The 20,551-nt window shown below is 36.5% G+C and overlaps 1 protein-coding gene across 1 annotated transcript; it reads right to left on the reverse strand.

The window, feature by feature from the left end:
• Window positions 1-2,395: 2,395 nt before the first annotated feature.
• LOC121050444 lies at window positions 2,396-19,453 on the reverse strand. Its single transcript, XM_040510396.1, has 7 exons — window positions 19,272-19,453; window positions 17,945-18,042; window positions 17,663-17,703; window positions 17,451-17,562; window positions 16,898-16,984; window positions 16,602-16,664; window positions 2,396-2,495 (listed from the first exon to the last, which is right to left on the reverse strand). Exons 1-6 carry the CDS (start codon window positions 19,321-19,323, stop codon window positions 16,629-16,631), a joined length of 426 nt encoding a protein of 141 aa, XP_040366330.1. The 5' UTR covers window positions 19,324-19,453; the 3' UTR covers window positions 2,396-2,495; window positions 16,602-16,628.
• Window positions 19,454-20,551: the final 1,098 nt, after the last annotated feature.

Raw genomic sequence — 20,551 nt, forward strand, 5'->3', positions numbered from 1 at the left:
GAAAAGAATGTGATAGTAGCAAATAATGTGAATAGCTAAGCTTTGAGTGCAAATATTAGAAATGAAGATCGATCAAGTCATATATAGCATACACCATTCTAGGAAAACTTCGTCTGCAAGCTCCATCACCACCTAGTGCTTGCATATATAGAATCCCCGATCAACTACAGAGGCCGCGCGAAAAGGATTTTGTTTCGAGTTTAGTTTCAATTGGACCACTTCACCATGGAAAAAAGAACCTGCAAGCAATGGAAGGAATGAAACTATGGTACTTGCACAACCTTCTTATTCAAAAAGCCACTCCCGAGACCAACATGGAACACATTGTTGAAAAAATTAGAAGTATGGAGGAATATTGTTGTGATTGCTATGATGAAAAAATTGATTTGAGTAGTCAAAAATTTATAGAGATGTTGGTGGTTGCTGGTTTCTTTATTATTGAACTCTTCCGCAAGATGATAGGAGACATGCCCAGAGGCATGGACGATCCTCTGTTCAATAGGTTAGGGATGTTGCCAACAGTACTAAATGATTTGCTTCTACTAGAAAACCAATTGCCTTGGAGAGTTCTTGGCTGCTTATTCCATCAAGTACCTGTTGGAAAATTCAAGTCCTTTTGGGAGCTTACTCAAAGAGTCCTTCCGAGTTGGAGAGGTTTAGAATATTTTGTTTCTCATTTTCCAAATACATTCCAAAGCAAACATTTTGATGGGGAAAAGGTATCGAACAAAGGCCTCCAATAATCACTCAACAAACACCAGAAATAAGGAGTAGCAAACTCATAAAATAGGACAAATCCATGCCACAAATAAACTGATTTTATTCATAAACTATAAGCTATATAACAACGATTACATTACCCATATTTATAGGGTTTACAATACTTGGAGAATAAGTAGACTTAAGCTAAAATGGAAAGCTAATTAAATGTAAATCCTAAATTAAATGTAAAATGATACCCTAAAAATATCTAAATAATAAAATATAAAATAACAGAATAATGCATTTGATGTTGGCCCATATGCTCCTGCATCAGACTCCCCTAGTTGGAAAGAATTCGCCCTTGAATTCGAGCCATTGATTGAAGAAATCCTGACAAAGTCTTCCATTGCTTCAGATCTTTTGTTGAACCCTTAACTTGCAATTGAATCCTTCCTTTCCGAACAAATAGATATTTGGAATAAATTATTAACCTTGATCCCATAAATTTTCTCTCCGACAATAACTTCGTAATCCCAAAATTTTTCTCACCATCTTTTATCTGAGTGACAAGATTAACTAATTCTTTGGGAATATGCATAATGAATGCATTAACTCCAACAAAATCAACAAATTTATGCTCAATATCTTTCCACAATATTGACTTGATTGCGGCTTTATTGTCGTCTTCATCATCACAATTTCTAGGAACAAAATCTTTTTTCCTTTGGTCCTCCACAACACCATCACAAACTTCAGAATCTTCATAACAATCATACTTTGGTGGCATATCAAAACTCATGAAATTATTTTTTTCTTTTTCTAAAAATACTTCCTCAACAAATGGAGAATTAAAGATAGTGGACTTACAACCGGAATAGTTGAAAGTACTATGTCCCTCTTCATTTGACTCACACAGCGGAGCACAATTATGAATTGGGCCAACGCATATCTCCCCGTCGGAACAGTCACCATCTTAGTAGAAAGTTTCGATGCGATCAACACGTTGATGATAGGTGGTAACGTCTCTCTCCCAGTCGGAACTCTTACGACGCTGTCGTCGAGCTTCGATGTGATCAATACGTACCGCAAGTTGCTTAAGCATCCTTTTGATTTCAGCCATGTCGTTGTTGATGTCACAATTCTCCATTCGAAAACCTCCCCTTCTTCGCCTAACTTGAGATATGGAATCCACCAAGCTCTTGCCAAAGCTCTTATACCAATTGATGGGGAAGAGGTATCGAACAAAGGCCTCCAATAATCACTCAACAGACACCAAAAATAAGGAGTAGCAAACTCATAAAATAGGGCAAATCCATGCCACAAATAAACTGATTTTATTCATAAACTATAAGCTATATAACAAGGATTACATTACCCATATTTATAGGGTTTACAATACTTGGAGAATAAGTAGACTTAAGCTAAAATGGAAAGCTAATTAAATGTAAATCCTAAATTAAATGTAAAATGATACCCTAAAGATATCTAAATAATAAAATAACAGAATAATGCATTTGATGTTGGCCCATATGCTCCTGCATCACATTTACTCGACGCTCTTAGAACCCTTTCAGTTGAATTTGAATAAGACAAGAATGAGAATGATTGTCCATTTTCCAAGTCGGAGTCAAATTCAGATGTAAAAGTGGTTTGAGCAACATACTCAGCATGACCTTGCTCGATGGAGTGATGGAGATTGCACCAATAACTTTGGACGCGGAAAAATCTGCCTTCATAAATCTCTTAGCCATGAGAGAGTGTGGACCAAGGCACCATAAGTATCAAATTACCTCCTATGCCAGGGGCATGCATGAACTTATTAAATCTAGCAAAAATGTGGAGTTTCTCATGCAAAAAGGCATTATTAACACCATTAAGTTTGAGAAAGGAGGACATTGTCTATTTCTTCAACACCATTCTTGATGATAATAATACTGTTTCCTCCTGTTCCTCTATCTTTTTACTTTCTACCTGAGTGACCGGGTATTATGATCACCGTTGGCTACGTAGATGGATAACGTCAATCAAGCGTGATTACTTGTACAATCCATCATTAATGCAGTCGTGTTTATAATAATTTTGACCGTCATACAGACCGTGTATTCAGTTCTCTCTTACTACAAGCCGAAGCCTTCCGGTAACCACTTCTACTTTTCTCACATTCTTCCTTGTAAAGTTCCCTAGTCTACTACTAGACAACTATATGCGGTTCTTTCATCTCACTATAATATCTATTAATATTTTCTTTGAATGTAGTATAAATATATAGCTTAATAATTTCCCAAGTGTAGGTACTATAGTTGTACATGTTGTGTTGGCATTTCCATACAATGCTGTGACAAAGCCCATACTGATCACGGAGAATCTCAGGTAGTGCATCTCATGCATAAGCATGGGATTGCAATACATGTTGCAATCCCCGAGTCAGTTCCAGTCTGTATGAGTCAGCCCTATGTTTTATGAAGGTTGATTTTGGGAAGTATCTTTTGGGTTTTGAGTTATTATGTTTCAAAGATATCTCCATCTATTAAAATCGTAGTATTGAAGTCCTAAGCATTTTAGGATATGTCTATTCTTAATTGGATATCTTTAGGATTTGTTTATTTTTATTGGATATCTTTTATTGAAAGTTATTTCATATTTGGAGTCTAAGTAGGGTAGAATCATGGTGGATTGAGGATTTGCATTGGTCCCTCATATATTTAGAAAATACACGGTCATAATTTACGAATATAGACGCAAAAAGTATTGGAGAGTCTTGCTTGCTTAAGATCAAGTTTTCACAAGAGTCAAAAACACTTGTTCCATGTTGAAGTGTTCTTGATCATTTGTTCATATGCATCGATTCTCTTGAGATCAGTAGAGAGTTGTGAAGAAAGAAGAGCAATAGTTGGTGATCGTTCAAGTGAAGAAGGAGTTCAAGATTGAAGACAAACTTCTCATTAGTTTTGTCTAGTGATTGTAGCCGAGCTAGTGCTACTTGAGTTTGTAAAGAACAACATATCACACTACTAGCAAAATAACAACACACATGGATTTACTGTATTTAAAAGCCATAGATATCCGTGCGAAATACAAATACTAACAGATAACCAAGTGAAATAAGCATAATTGGGCCCACAATAATTTATACAATAACAATATCAACGGAAATAAGTGTGAATAAACAATAGTAACAAAAGTTTGTGTAAAAACTAAAACATTTTCACACGGTTATCTTTGTGAATATCAATTCACACTGATTTTTGTACGTATTATAAATTAGTTTATTTAAAAATCGTTAATTTTTTATGTTATGTGAATTATGGAGGGATTGATTTCCGTTACAATAAGTATTTGATACAAATTACTATGTGAAATGAGTAACACACAAATATCTGTGTGAAATGTTGACACTGATATCCGTGTGAAAAGAGCATAATTGGGTCCATAATAATTTATACAATAACAATATCGATGGAAATTCGTGTGAATAAACAGCAGTGACAGATGTCTGTGTAAAAGCTAATATATTTTTACACGGATATCTGTGTGAAAATCAATTCACACTTATTTTTGTATGTATTACAAATTAGTTTATTTCGAAATTATTAATTTTTTTGTTATGTGAATTATTGAGGGACGGATTTCTGTTACAATAAGTATTTGCTACAAATTTCTTTATGAAATGAGTAATACACGAATATCTGTGTGACAATTTTTACACACATATCTGTGTGAAAAGAACAATTAACTACAGAATTCCTTGTAAAAAGGGAGACTAGAGACATAATTCCTTGTGAAAAAGGAGACTAAAGACAGAATTCCGCTCTTAGCACTCGATTTGTTTAGGGTATACTTTCTTTTCGACCGCTACAGACCAAGGTGAGAGAGCAAACATGGAGTTCATCCCCAAAGCCGTCCGGTACCAGTATCTTCGATCATTCTTCTGTTTCATCCACTACTTGTCTTGGTGAAATCACTGCTCATGGTCCATTTCAATGGTGTTTGAATCTTCTCTTGAATTTCCAGGTTTCAAGACTTAAGCTACTGCAATCGAGGAAACCCCCAAATCTCTTCCTTCTCTGTCTCCATTTCAATGTAGAGGTACCTTTCTGATTTCTATCACTTGGTGTTTCTTTGGCTTATTTCAATTTCTAACTAATGAATAATAGACTTGATTCTTGTCCATACACAATCACTTTCAGAAAAAGCAGTTCCACATTTGCAATTTTTTTTATTTTTTTTCCGATGAGGTTTGAAGATTATATTGACAATCCACTTGTATGCATTACTGCAGTTCATGCCACAGTGTCAAAAACCCAAGTTGGTTCCGGGTAGTGAATAATGTGATTGTCTTCAGAGGAAATGTATAAATGTTTTTCTTATTCATAATATCAGTAGCTTTGTTGATGCTTGATTCATGTGTTGTTGAGGCCTTTATATAAGTTGCAGTATTGATGTGAAATAGCCTTGTTGGGGTCTTTATATATGTTGCTGGATTGATTGGAAGAGCCTTGTTGAAGTCTTTATATATGTTGCAGGACTGATTGAAATACCCTTGTTGAGGTGTGATTGATATGTTTATTGACCTTGGATTTCTATATGTTTGATACATATGTTTAGGCTGCTGCGTGATTGTTTAGAAAACCTTGAAATCCCTCAGCATTTGAGAAGCTTAAAAATATATCACACAACTTAAAAAGAATTTTAATTAAAACACAAGAAGAATGCAACTAGCTTACAGGGTTAAAAGGCTAATTGGGGATCTCATTAGCCTCATAGCTAGCATGTGTCCAAGAAGAGGAGATATTGAGGAAGGGTAATGACATTGCTATGAACCTTACTCCACAGACCTCAATGTAAGAGTTGAAAATTTGGCATGATCTTTAGTACTGAAAATAAGAGGAGAGAAAAATAAAGTTCTTTTCATGGCTATGAAAAATTACAATGAACATACAGATGGTTCAACGAATCAGCAGCATTCCCAATTCTATATCTTACAGTCTAACCAAGTTTCCCTGTTCATATCCCATATAATTAGTTTAATTTGTTCACAAGCTTATTCTTTCTTGTTCAAAATATTTTTACCACCAACCATGTCCACTCGATGTTTTTTTTTTTTTTTTTTTTTCTCAATATGCAATATTGCTTTGACCTGCAAGGTGTTTGGTATACTTTTTCCATGTACTCCTTTTGTCTTCTAATGTACATTGCCATACTGCAGATTTAGACTAAGCTTAGTCTGCAAGTGTAAGAGAAATGTCGGTGTGCATTCATAATTTACTCAATTTGATAAGCTTATATTTTCATATGGTCATATAATCTTAACTATAGAAAAAAGTTTAAAGGGTGATTATAGTACTTATGGTTCATATTGCTGATATTAATATGTTAATGTTATCTGAGATTGTGCTAAATAATTATAGATATGTCCAATTACAACATGGATTTCCAGTTGGATGATGATGCCCTACCATCGATGCATGACAACGTCCAATTTGATGATAGTGAAACCCAAGATGTTGGCCTTTTGTTTGTGCATGAACCAATAGTTCGTACTGAAAACAGAAATAATGAAGCCCATGAGTGTGAGAAAGAGTTCAGTGGGGAAAACAAGGGATACCTATGTCTCCAAGGGAAAAACGTGCACAGTATTCTCTTTCATTAGTAGTCTGGCGGCTGACCCTGGATTGCATCCTATTAATGTCAAGGATTGGTGGCACTTTGACAAGGACGACAACCATCAAAGGGCATGGACATGTATTGAGGTATGAAAGCATATTTATACCCTATTGATGTCAAGAATATAGTAATGAAATTGCTATCAGTTTGTAAGACCAATGTTTGAAATTTTACATATCATATGATATAGCTTTAAATCAGAAAAAAGGTAAAATCTTTTTCTTTTTGGCAATTTTGGGTACTTCTGGGATCTGCTAAACTTGTTATATGGTTTCTGGTATGAGAGACGCATTGTTTCTTTCATAATTTCTAACTATACTTCAGAACACCCCACAATTCAGGAGCTTGAAATAACTTAAATTTTCTGGGTTCATCTTTTTGTCATTGTAGAAGTTCAAGCTCACACATTGATTCTGGTTATGTGATTAATTGCTCTGTTTCCAAGCAGTTCAAGCTCAACTATTGCCATTCTTTTTGCATTTTTTTAAATTGAGAAAAAATCATTCTCAAAAGAGGGTGAGCAACCCATGAAAATTAAAATAATGAAGTGATCCTTATCTGGTTATGTTTCTTTGAGTTATCCTTTTCCTAATCATTTTTAGATACTTGCGCCATTATATATGAAAGTCATAATTGTTGAAGGAAATCAGCTTTGTGTGCCTAATCAAACTAGGATTAGTTCCATGATTGTAATAAGAGATAAGGTTTTAGAATTCCTAGTCCTATTCGGAATAGTTTTCCTTGTATCATTAGAACATGTACTTTGTAATCCCTATATATAGGGCTCCTATTCTCAAATGAAACATACAATTCTCTCATCAATCTCTCTAAATTTCTCTCATTCTTAAACACGTTATCAGCACGAGTTCTAACCACAAAACCAAAAAATCCAAAAACTGAAATTCTCTTCAGCACACCTTTTCAACTGTTGCACCTAGCCCGAGCTAGCCTAGCCGCTGCTGCCCACCTGTGCGACCCTGCACTGTACACTACCCCTGCAGCACTTACGCACCCGTGTGCAGCCTACTACCCCTGCAGCATCGCCGCACTCTCATTCCTGTGCAGATCAGCCTGCTTGCATGCCCCGAAACATCTTGATCGGAACCTCAGATCAAAATCCTTCCTTCATCAAAGTTGTTCGTCTCTGTCTCTTCTATCTGATCTCCAAATTTTAGTCTTATTGGAGTTGTTTTGAGACCTGTACACTAATCGAAGTGAAATCTATTCAGAAGCAAATCTGCTCCTAATTTCAACAAGTAAGTTTTAAACTAAAGTTACGGCTTTTGAAATTTAATTTCCTTTTTTTTTTTTTTTCTTGGGGAATTGTAACCTCCCTTCTTCTACATCCCATCTTTCTTATAACGTGGGTTCGATTCTTTGAAAAGCGGAATCGTGGGGATTCATGCTATACGAACTAAGAGTGTTCGTAAACCATGAACTAAGAGCGTTCATGAGCATCGAAATATCACGGATTAAGAGTGTTCATAAGCTTCGGACTAAGTGCGTCCATAAGCATCGATTTATGACCATATAAACATCATTGTTTCAGTCTAATCCAAATATTCTTGGAAATCGATTTCTTGGTAGCATTAAGGCTCAGAAATCTTATATTAGTTTTCGTGGAAGCACTGACTCTGAAACTAAATACGTTCTTGCTTTCCATTCCAGGATGTTAGACTTGAACGAGCTCGATTTTACTCCATTGGATTCCACAGGCATAGGATATTTTCAAGCGGGCTCATAATGTTGAACTCCACCTAATTGCCATTTATTTGTTGCCTACAATCCAGGAGTCTTGTTCTAAAGGAACCACTCAAGGCTCTCAAACTGAGATAGATAATTCCAGGGAATTTACTCTGATGAAGCGCCACATGAAGATGGCCCTCCAGTTTGAGTACATGAATGAGGATACAGCTAAGAACCTTTGGGTTGTGTCTCGTAAACGTTTTAGTAACGTTCACGATTTTCCGAACTTAGAAGCACGATGGAATAATATCCGCTTCTCTAAACTTTGAAAGAGTTATGAAATATTGTTCGGAAGCTCTCTGCATCAAATCATTGATGCATGATTGTGGAAAATCACAAAAGAACAAATTGCTTGAGAAAACCCTAACGTGACTATAGGAGTCATGACGTTGAGGGTATAAGTTAGAACACCATGGCGCCACTTTTGGCCATTGTAGCACTATTCCGATGCCATTGATCCTAGGGGCCATATGTATCGCGTCAATACATCTCAATCAAGAGAGCATCCTCTTCATGGTATTTTAAGGAGTACCTGATCAATGGTGATCAAGATATCGAGCTATGGAAGACTTTAAATCTGGCGATAGACAAAATACCGCAGATTTTATTAGTATAGTCTTTTATATTTCCAAGAATTATGTAATGACAATTACGCCTTAATAAATAAAATGACTTATTGGATTAACTCTTTCTCACCAGGCTCATCTAATTAAGTATGATGTCTAGGAAAGTAGCTTGAGATTAGTGGTACTTAAGTGAGCTTCTCTCCACCGACATCTCTCCCTACTTACCTGGTCATATTTAATTGGAGTTACCCAACGGATTGAGTGACTACAATTTGTCTAAAGTTTGATACTTTGGATTAGATTATGGTCACGAAACTTTGATGTAATCATTGGCTATTATTAATAAAGTCTCGATTTATTTTCTTCAATGTCTTGGACATATTTTGAGCTTCAAAGATATAAGAGCCAATGGTTTTCATGTAGAAACACATTGTGAGAGTGAACAAGAGTTCCTTTGCATCACCTCTAATGACTACAGACATAAATGAGTCTTAGAGAAACTTATGTATCGATCTAGTAGGTTGTATGCAACCACTATTCCAATAATTGAATCCAATCATGTTATGAGAGATGATTTATGGGATTCTGACACATATAGGCTTTGGCATGACCGTTTGGGACATCCAGGTCATGATATGATGATCCGTATCTTAAAGACTTCGCACAGACATCCATTTTTCAGAACAAAAAGAAGTAAAAATCGGATTTTGGACCCCGAAGGAGCCCCTGCGCCTCACGGCGCCGTTCACCCCCAAAACCGACCTTCACAGGCCGGTGCCGCCATCCCCCGGCGGCCTATGGGTGGCTTTGACGCCATCTATGCTCCCATGTTTCCAAATCCTACTTCTAAAGTCAATTGTGACTTCATGGCTCAACCAAAATCTTCATTGGTTGTTTCTAAAGCCCATCATTTGTTCTGCAAAGCATGCTCTTTAGCAAAATTAGGATTAAGACCATCCTATGCAAAGGACACTAAAGAAAATATACCATTCTTACAAAGAATCCAAGGTGAGGAACCACCTTGCTGACCATTTAGATATTTTATGGTGTTGGTTGATGCATCGACACGCTGGCCACATGTCATGCTTTTGTCCACAAGGAACGCTGCATTTGCTAAACTCCTAGCCCAAATTATTAAGTTAAGAGCTCACCACCCTGATTATCCTATTAAGTCTATAAGACTAGACAATGCTGAGGAGTTTACATCAAAATTTTTTGATGAATATTGCATGTCCATTGGGATTGAAGTTGAACATCCTATTCCTCATGTTCACACTCAAAATGGTCTCGCAGAAGCCGCCATTAAATGACTACAAATGGTCGCTAGAGCATTGGTAATGCGCACCAATCTCCCTATTTTTGCTTGGGGCTATGCAATATTGCATACAGCAGCGCTTATTCGTCTGAGGCGTACTGCCACTCAACCCTTTTCTGTGACCCAGATGGTGACTGGGTATGAGCATGATGTCTCACACTTACGCATATTGGGTGTGCAGTTTATGTGTCAATTGCGTCGCCACAGCGCACCAAAATAGGTCCTCAAAGACGATTAGGCATTTATGTTGGATATGATTCTCCAACCATTGTCCGCTACTTAGAACCCTTGACAGGCGATCTCTTTACCGCTAGATTTGCGGATTGTCACTTTGATGAGACAGTCTTCCCATCGTTAGGGGAAGATAAGAACATAAATGTTCAACAAGAATGACAGGAATTGTCGTGGTCTGTCCCCACTCTGTCTCATCTTGATCCCCGAACCGCACAGTCCTAAATTGAAGTGCGGAGAATTCTTGATCTTCATAATGTAGCAGAATCGATGCCTAATGCGTTTTCTGATATCGCTAAAGTGACAAGATCACACATACCTGCTGCAAACGTGCCTGCAAGGATTGATGTCCCTAAAATTAGAGGACATGACGCCATCTCAAGAGTACCTGAGAATGGCGCCAACGTCTTCTCCTTTGGTGACGTTGTGGCTAGGCCCACGGCTCCAGCCAGGAAGCGTGGAAGGCCCATAGGGTCGATGGATTCTCGCCCAAGAAAAAAAGCGAGTTTGGCACAAAATAATCCAAAAATAATCGATGTGAATAATCCATCTCATGAGAATATTCTGGATTATGGTTATGTCCAAGAGATATCATTGAGGGACGCTCCAATGTCAGAACCAATTTCAGAGAATAGGGAGATCTCCATGAATTACACTAGTGTACATAAGATGATGGATAGAAATTCTATGGCTATTGATGATGAATTTGCATATCATATTGCAGAAGGAATTATAGAATATGATGATATCGAACCTCGCTCTGTCGAAGAATGTCAATGAAAAGCGGATTGGCCTAAATGGAAAGATGCAATCTACGTTGAATTGGATTCACTAGCAAAGTGACAGGTATTTGGGCTTATAACGCAGACACCCCATACGTAAAACCTGTTGGCCATAAATGGGTTTTTGTTAGAAAGCGTAATGAGAAAAATGAGGTGGTTAGATATAAAGCCAGCCTCGTGGCGCAAGGTTTCTCACAACGCCCTGGAATCGACTACGAGGAGACGTATTCTCCCATAATGGACGTTACAACATTCCGCTACCTTGTCAGTTTAGTAGTTTCCGAAAAACTTGACATGCAGCTTATGGATGTGGTTACAGCATATCTCTATGAAGATCTAGGTTTAGAGATATATATGAAGGTTCCAGATGGACTTCAATTACCCAAGTCAAGTGGCTCTAAACCACGGAGCGAATTTTCAATAAGATTAAAATGCTCATTATATGGATTAAAACAATCCGGACGGATCTGGTATAACCGTCTAAGTGACTACTTGATTGGTAATGGATATATTAATAATGAAATATGCCCATGCGTGCTCATTAAAAGAACAAGTTTCGGATTTGCAACCGTAGTAGTTTATGTCGATGACATTAACCTAATTGGAACTCTAGATGAGTTAAAGGAAACTGCTAAATATTTGAAATCCGAATTTGAGATGAAAGATCTTGGGAAAACACGGCTTTGTCTCAGTTCAGAACTCGAGCACCGTAGTGATGAGATTTTGATCCATCAGTCTGCATATACTCAGAAAATTTTAAGGCGCTTTAATGAAGATAAAGCAAAGCCTGTGAATACTTCCATGATTGGCCGTAGTCTTGAGCCCGGAAAAGATCTGTTTCATCCAAAGGATAAGGACGAAGAATTATTTGAGGCCAAAGTGCCCTATCTAAGTGTAATAGGCGCATTATTGTACTTAGCTCAATGCACAAGACCAGACATCTCATTCGCTGTGAACTTGTTAGCTCGACATAACTCTGCGCCAACACACCACCATTGGATTGGTGTAAAGACAATGTTTCGATACCTAAGAGGTATGATTGATATGGGCCTATTTTATCCCTACAGAGAGAAGAGGAATCAAAAGGCAAAACGCCGCCGTCCAAGACTTTGCCCCCGGCCATGGTGGCCGGCGTTCCCCTACTCCCATCCATCAAAACAAAGATTACTCCCAAAGATTACTCCCAAACAGGTTATGTCTTTACCATGGGAAGCACTGCGATATCTTGGAGGTCTACAAAACAGACACTTGTTGCTACTTCCTCAAATCACGCAGGGATTATTGATTTACATGAAGCTGTGCGTGAATGTATATGGCTAAGGTCTATAATTAGACATATTCGAGGAAGCTGTGGTTTGAAGTCTACCATGGATGAATCTACATGCATTTATGAGGATAATGCAGCTTGTATTGAGCAAATGAAGCTAGATTTCATCTAAGGCGACAACACCAAATATATATCGCCTAAGTTCTTCTATAATCAGCAACAACAATCACTTCTAAAGATTGAAGTGAATCAAATCCGATCAGAGGATAATGTAGCGGACTTATTCACTAAGTCGTTACCTAAATCCACGTTCGAGAAACATGTGAAGAGCATTGGATTGAGAAAGTTATCTGAACTCCCATGATTGTAGCAATTAAGGGGAGGTATCGACATCAAGGGGAGTTATGATGTCTACATGTTCGATCTCGAAGAGTGAAGGACGTGTTGTACTCTTTTTCTCCTCCTCGAGCTTGTTTTTGTCCCACAGAGTTTTTTACTTGAGCAAGGTTTTTAATGAGGCAATGAATAAAGCGTTACCACCAAGTTTGAGCGGCACAAGGGGGAGTGTTGAATGAAATCATCTTTGTGTGCCTAATCAAACTAGGAGTAGTTCCATGATTGTAATAGGAGAGAAGGTTTTAGAATTCCTAGTCCTATTCGGAATAGTTTTCCTTGTATCATTAGAACATGTACTTTGTAATCCCTATATATAGGGCTTCTATTCTCAATAATGAAACATACAATTCTCTCATCAATCTCTCAATTTCTCTCATTCTTAAACAATAATAACAAAATATGTCTTAGAGATGGATGTTGTATTTATTGGAAATTCAACGAAGCAAATTTTGACAGCAGGAAATAAGAAAGATTTCTTTTTCATTTGTCTACTTTAATATTCAATCTTAGTTGTCTCCTTGGGACAACTTGTCTGGTATCATTTTTGCTTGTGTGAAATTTTGAGGATTACTATGTTGTTTGTCATCAGCATTTTCAATGTTCTGCTTTTCTCATTATGTTTACTTCAGAAGCAACACTTTGAAAGAGGGTCTATGCATGTGTTAAATAAAGGTTATTGACATGCTTGATGATGTCCCAGATTTTATGTCAATAGGCTACAAAGAGTAATCACTTTTGATCAAGTATAGCAGACAATATCAAGGATAGAGTCATGCTTCTCATATTTGGTCTTGCATTTACTAATATCCTACATTGCAACAAAAGAATTACAAGAATTACATGTTTTGTTATAGTATACATTCACAAAGCACATATCTAATATGTTATAACATATGTTTATTGGAATAAGGGACAATTGATTGGTCTGATGAAGCAGCTATCGTTAAAAAATCTGAAATCAAGAAATACGCTTTTGAAAAACTTGTAGATCGCTGGAAGCATCACAAGTCAGAGTTGAAGAAATTATATTGGTTACCCAATCAAGGGATTGAAGAACGTTTTAGCAGCCCTAATAATGCCATTGACAGAGATCAATGGATAAGATTTGTTACTCACTTAGATGATGAGGATACTAAGGTAATGGATAATATGTGTACATTATATTAAATAATAAAGATGTGAATAGAATCCATATGAACTAGAAAAAATAATTATATATATATATATATGTGTGTGTGTATGTTCCTTAACAGACCAAGGCTGCCATAAATGTAAGTAATCGATCGCAGCAGGTAATGCATCACAGTACAGGCACAAGGACTTTTCTAGCAGTTGTTTATGAATGGGTATTGTTTTTATTCTTGTTGTCTGCTCTGTAATGTTCATTTACTTGTTATGCTACTTCCCATAAATGGATATTGATTTGAATAATGTGTATATCATGAAGAGTAGCAAGTTGAGAATGGGGTTGAGGAAGAACCTGATAGGTTGGAAATCTTCAAGTTGACACACCGTAAGAATAGAAAACAAAATGAGTATGTTGATGCTGCATCTACCAAAGCAGTGGTGAGTATTGAAATTGAGATATTCCTATTGTGGTTGTATGCCTAGTTTTGAATCAAGTTATATAATCCTTATTAAGTACAAATGGTGTTCACGTTTACACTAGTAGAGTGATTGCATTGTTTTAATTCAATCTGATATCCATATTATAACTAATAGTTTAGACATATGATTGCATAGTTTTATGAATTTTCCTTTCAAATTGTTTGATTGCAATTTAAGTATGTTTTAGACTTTGTTTGCAAGTAATATTGGGCCTGAAAGGGGAAAATGCAGTATTATTAGCATTTCAGAAACTGCAGCATTTCAGAAATTGCAGTATACTTATAATTACATTCTTTGCCAATCAGATAGGCTTTGATCTATGTAGTTTATATACCAATTTAAAGTTGCAACAATCTAGATTATGTACTTATAATTAACTTTATGCTTGAATGCAGCAAGATTTGGAGAAGGCTGAAGAGGAGAGAAAGAAGTTAAATGTTGATATTACTCCACAAGTTAGAGAAAACATCTATGCAAAGGTTCTTGGGCCAGAGAAGCGTAATTGAGCGAGAGGACTTGGAGCGGGAAAATGCTGGCATGATGTTCCATACATTCATATTGAGAAAAGAAGTATTTCAGCCACTATGGAAGCAATGAAAGAACAATTGAGGAACAATGCTTGGAGACTGCAAGATTGAGGAGTAAGGCTGAAAAAGAGAGACAAGAAACCGCCCAAAGGGAGGAAAGGATTAGGATTGAAGCTGCTGAGATGAACAAACATTTCGCCCCCCAAATGAAGGAGTTTAAGAAGCAACAAGAGGCAACTATGGAAGAGAATGCAAGGAAGGTGAAGGAACTAGCAACACTTCAAATTGGTAGATGAATGAAAGAAGCTAGTTTTTCAGGAATTGAAACGGCACCACAAGTAGATAGCGACCCAATGACATAACTTGTAGCAGTCCAACCACGATGCAATAGACCTATGATTCCCCACCTATCAAGGATGTGTATCAACCTGAAATGCCTCAAACTGTGCCAGATTCGCAGCTGAACTGAAAGGGTTAATTAGTTTCACCTACCAGTATCTAGTTTGATGGTTATGTTTTTGCCTACTTTGAGTTAGTTCTCAAAGTACGTATTTTGATGAAAATTATTCTTGGACAAGGATTATGTTATTAAAGGGGAAAAATCTTAGTGATATTCCACCTTAAACAACAATGTATTCTAGAAAACTGCCTTGTTTTTTGCAATCCAAGAATTTACCTTGATATGAAATGTATTTTGCTAGAATTGTAAGAAACATGTTGCTATGAATGTAAAGTTTTAATATTTTCGATTTAGTTGTGGATTTATTCATTTTATTGTAAATATTTGAAGTATATTTATTGTAGAAAAATAAAAATGTTATTATGTTTAGGTTGTAGATTAATTAGTAAATATTTTTTTTTAAATGCTGTCATTTTTACACAATGAAATCAGTGCGAGTTAGATTATATAGATTTCACACGAAAATCTGTGCCAATAAGGTTATAGGTTTTGACACAGAAATCAGTGTGAAATAGAGTTTACATATTTGACACAGAAATCCATGCATAATAGAGTTGTTCACAGAAATCCAGTTGTTCACACGAACTACATTCCATTTATGGAAAGATAGTGGGGCCCAAGTCTAATATTCACACGGACAAAATAATCCGTGTGAGATGAGTAATACCCCCCTTCCAAACCACACGGTAATTCAATCTGTGCATATACTGTAGGTAAAAGCCATCACATACTGAAATCCGTGTGAGAAAGTATTATTACCCACAAATTTTATTCTGTGGATAATTGTTATTTTGCTAGTAATGTCCTTTATCATAATTCAATTGTTCTTATTTTGAGTTCTCAAGAGTAAGAAACTCACAGTGTTTTTAATTTCATATTTGAGGTTATCACTGCTTAATCTGAAATCCTTATGTTATGTTTGAACTTTTAGTTTCTGCCTAGTACGGATTGAAACGTGCCACTACAAAACTGGGCTTAGCACACCATCCGTAATGGTGTCTATTGGGAGAAAGGACACCAATGATTGGTGTGTGTGGCCAATAGCCATGGTTTGCTCACTATTATCATGTTGGTTTCCTTTGAAGGCGTGACAAATACCCAAGAAAGGAACTATTACAATTTTGGTGCCTACCTCATGCGGGTCCCATAGTATATGATAACACACACTATTAAGTGCATAGGTGACTTATAAATTATTTTTGTGATGTAGTTTACAACCCTACACATCAATTCTATTGGTGACTCAATATATTTCATTTAAAAAATTATCATGGAAAACTTTTAATGATCTAAAGTGCTATCACCAATTGCATAACGGTTTCTTGTAGGACTTGAACCTGATGAATGGAGATGCTTTCGCCTTTTCACAGTATGTCATCTTGAGCGTCCTCAGAATCAGGCTGTACGTACAGGTAAAAATTTGTATCATTCTGCTGAGATTTATACCATAAACTTATAAATTTCCATTTAAGCAATTCAACAGGACGACTATGATTTCCAAAACGAAAAAAAAAAAAAAAAAAAAAACATATTGGCAAGCAACACTTAAAACAATAATCACCCACTTCAATACCATCACAGAAGAGTAGAAAAAGCTTTGCAAACTATAAGTAAAATCTTCTAGAATCAGTACCTTGATGGCTAATGCTTTGTCAAAGCTTTGAATGGCACTATCAGGTTCCCTAAAATTTAACTGAGCTCTGCCAAGGGTAACCCATGCCTGAACACATGTGAAGAAAAGAAAAGATCACTTGGATGCTAGCATGTGAATTATCTAATACTTTTATCCAGAATGTCATGTGAAATCATAATATATATTATTAATTACTAAAAATCAGCTAATTATTTATAGGTGTATGTTTATATGGACCATTAAGGGCAATGTCAATACTTTATTTTCTCAGCAAGACAATTTACTGCATGTAATAATATTAGGAAGAATAAAAATCATTGGAATTTCAGGCTACCACAAATGACTGGAGCATGGTCGTGCAGAAGTCATAGAAAGCAAATAATGAAGGTAACCCATCAACAAGGTTTAAACCTCCCATTTTCAACAGTTAAGTATCTTAATTCTTTGTGGGGGCTTGTACTCTAACAGACAAAAGAAACAAATGCATGTTCAAACACAACGATAGTCCAGGTGTCATGGAGAATGATGTGTCAAGCACAAGTAATGACCTTACCTGCACTTGCCGGAGTCCTCTGTCTCCAACATAATTCCAAACCTCATGCCAACATCCCATATAAAGCCTTTTGGAATTTGACAAAAGGTATAACAATTCTGAAGGGCATGCCCTACATTTGCGTAGAAATAGGAGTACAGTCAAGTAAAGATAAACCAAAAGAATATTGTAACTATAACAAGGTAAAGAACATGCATCATCTTTTTTAATACCTCCTATTTAACTGATTACTGCTTGAATCCAACAGTATTATCTGAATAGAGAGAGAAAAGGTAAGCCTGAGAATCAATTTGTCTTAGGGTAGATTGATTTGCAATTACACGCATGACTTGACAAAGGATTTCCACTTGCACAGCTGAGGAGTAATAAAAGAGAAAAAGGAAATAGAGATTTGATAAATGGAAGACATAAGATTGGATGGTCACTTAATGAGATTAACAAATAAAAAGATGGGACTTGTGGAGAATGATATAAGGATAGCAAGATAAATCAACCTGCTTGAAATGAGACCCAGTTATTGCTAGTTGCAAAAAACCATCATGATACTTCTTCGCCTTCTGAGTTAGAAGTGTGGTGTACAAAGCTTGCGATTCTACATAGTGAAGGGTCAACGGTTAAAAACAACTTGTATAAGCCAGTGAAGACTGGAAAACAATTAATCCGCAGATATAATATGAAACTATTGAAACACATGAAAATGAAAAAGCTTCAGTAAAGCATATATTTATAAACCACTACCAGTGTAGAAATTAAAAATTTTCTTTAATGCTTAGTTAAAGAAACTGTTTTATATAGGATGAGCTACAAACTCGCAAGCTAACCTGTTGTGCTAGTTGTGCCTTGGGACTACTCAGTGCTGCACCATACTTGTGTAGTTCCCTCTTCTTGAAATTTGATATGTAAAATATTGTTAAATATAAGCCTGGCTATAAAGAGAGTAACAAATGTGCATGTAGCAGAACTAATAAGTGATGAAAGGAAGAAACTGAACATTTTAAGAAGTGATGTTCGCTAAATCCCATTAATAAGTTATATTCCCCAAATCATATTGCCCTAAACCAGTTGGCAAAAGAGCGTAAGTAATCATTTTGCAATTGCTATCAAAATGAGATCATAACTAGAGGTATTAACTGTACTATAACATTAACCTTTGATAATATTATGCAACACACTCAAATTTTGCAGTGGCTTCTTCCCTAAATAAATCAAAACTTCGGTGATTGTAAAGCTCGGAAGCTCAAATATGTAGTAGCCTAAACCAGTTACATAATCACTTTGTTTTTGCCATATTTTGCGCTAGAGTCTGAAATGACTGTGGCTTATTCCCTGTAGAGATCAGCAACTTAAGGATCGAAAATCTAGAAAGCAAGCACTACATTATGCTATGGAACTGAGCAAAAATGACAATAGCAATAGAAATTGAACTATTCATACACGATTTTGCTCGTTTCTCACAGAACTTCATGTCATTTTATGTAGAACTGAAACTAGGTTTAGGTTTCAGATATCCGTCACCGAATAGAAAGACTAGAAATCCTACAGCAATACTATGAACTAATCATAAATTCAGCAGCAATTTTTATCAATCAAACTTATTTCACCTTTCATTATCCTAAAGATCATGAAAAGGTCCATTAAGGTCCATTATTTTTCTTTTGTTTTGACCAGTATGAAAAGCAACCCTAAAATTAACCCCAAAATTGAAGTTCTGCTTTCAAGAAAAGATGCATGCAAGAGCCTAAAACCAAAATAAAGAAACAATCATGCACAAGAAAAGAAAAACCCTATACCCTAAAATTTCAAAAGAACTATTTGTTGTACCTTTGGTGCGAATATGAGATTTGACTGCGTATGAGTATGCTATTCTCGCCATTTTGATGGAGATGAAACGTAGATCACACAGAAACCACCCGAAATAAAAGACTAAATCCGTTTATGTACAGCACAGGTGATCATCGGAAGATTACTGCTCCCTTCATGCTTCACACACAGAGAGACACTGAGAGAAACTGATAGAGAGAGAGAGAGAGAGAGAGAGAGAGAGAGAGAGAGAGTGATGTTGTTCTGCACCATAGAAAAAGAAAGATAAGAATTATAAGAAGAAAAATAATTATTGATTTTGTGTAAAATAGGGAAAATGGTCCGTACGGTACCCCGCCTTTGGCTCCTTATAACTTTTGGTACCTGACAAAAAAAAAATATCAATACGGTACCTGAAGTTCTTGGCCCGACCGAAGATCGGTACTTATCGCCGTTAGTTCCGTTATGGAAGTTGTCAAGTGACAATTTTTGAAGGGTATTTTTGTTATTTTATGTCTTAATCCTCATTAATTCCTGTCATGTCCCGACTGGACAATACTAGTGGTCAGCCATTCCTAACCATGCTTGACGTGGCTTCCCTATAGCTAAACACCTGTCTTTTAACTTCTTTTAGAATCTTCTCTTCTTCTCAGAGCTCCTCTTCTTCTGAGCTCTTGGTTATGGATCCTCCACCGATCAACGTGGCCAGAAGAAGATGAGAGAGACTGAAAAACAAGAGGGGTGTTGGGTATGGGTAGAATCTGAAGGTCCTTCTTCAACCTTTCACCAATGTCCTCCCTCGCGGCCAAAAGCTCATCTCCAAAGGTCTCTAATGGAGGGAGTCTGAGATCGCTAATGGAGCCAAGATCATGCTCACGGCAAACCCAGAAAATCTAAATTAATTGGCAGAACCATTAGTGCCAAAATATGCAACTTCTCAGTCTAATCTTCAATTCACAATTGCCCCATATGCATCCTCTGTTATCCATCGCTTTTACGTATTTGGGTGTACCAATTTGGTTGACATGAGTTCTCTAGATTCAACCAAGATGCAGAAAAACCAAATCTGAACAAATTTCAAATCAAGATGCATGTAAACCCAACATGAAAATCAAAACCAAAAATGCAGATCTCTTCCCAAATCAAAATTTCATTCTTTTACAAAAATAGGCGCTGTTTCAGGAGGTTTTGGGCACCTGGAAGAAGAACGATGTGATGGAGATCAGGTTGTAAGGTCGGTGAAGCAAGGAGGCAGCTGATAGCTGTTATCCCTTTGAGAAAAGAAAAAAAAATTGTATTTA

Source organism: Rosa chinensis, chromosome 7 (assembly GCF_002994745.2).
Source record: "Rosa chinensis cultivar Old Blush chromosome 7, RchiOBHm-V2, whole genome shotgun sequence".
NCBI classification, from domain to species: Eukaryota; Viridiplantae; Streptophyta; class Magnoliopsida; order Rosales; family Rosaceae; genus Rosa; species Rosa chinensis.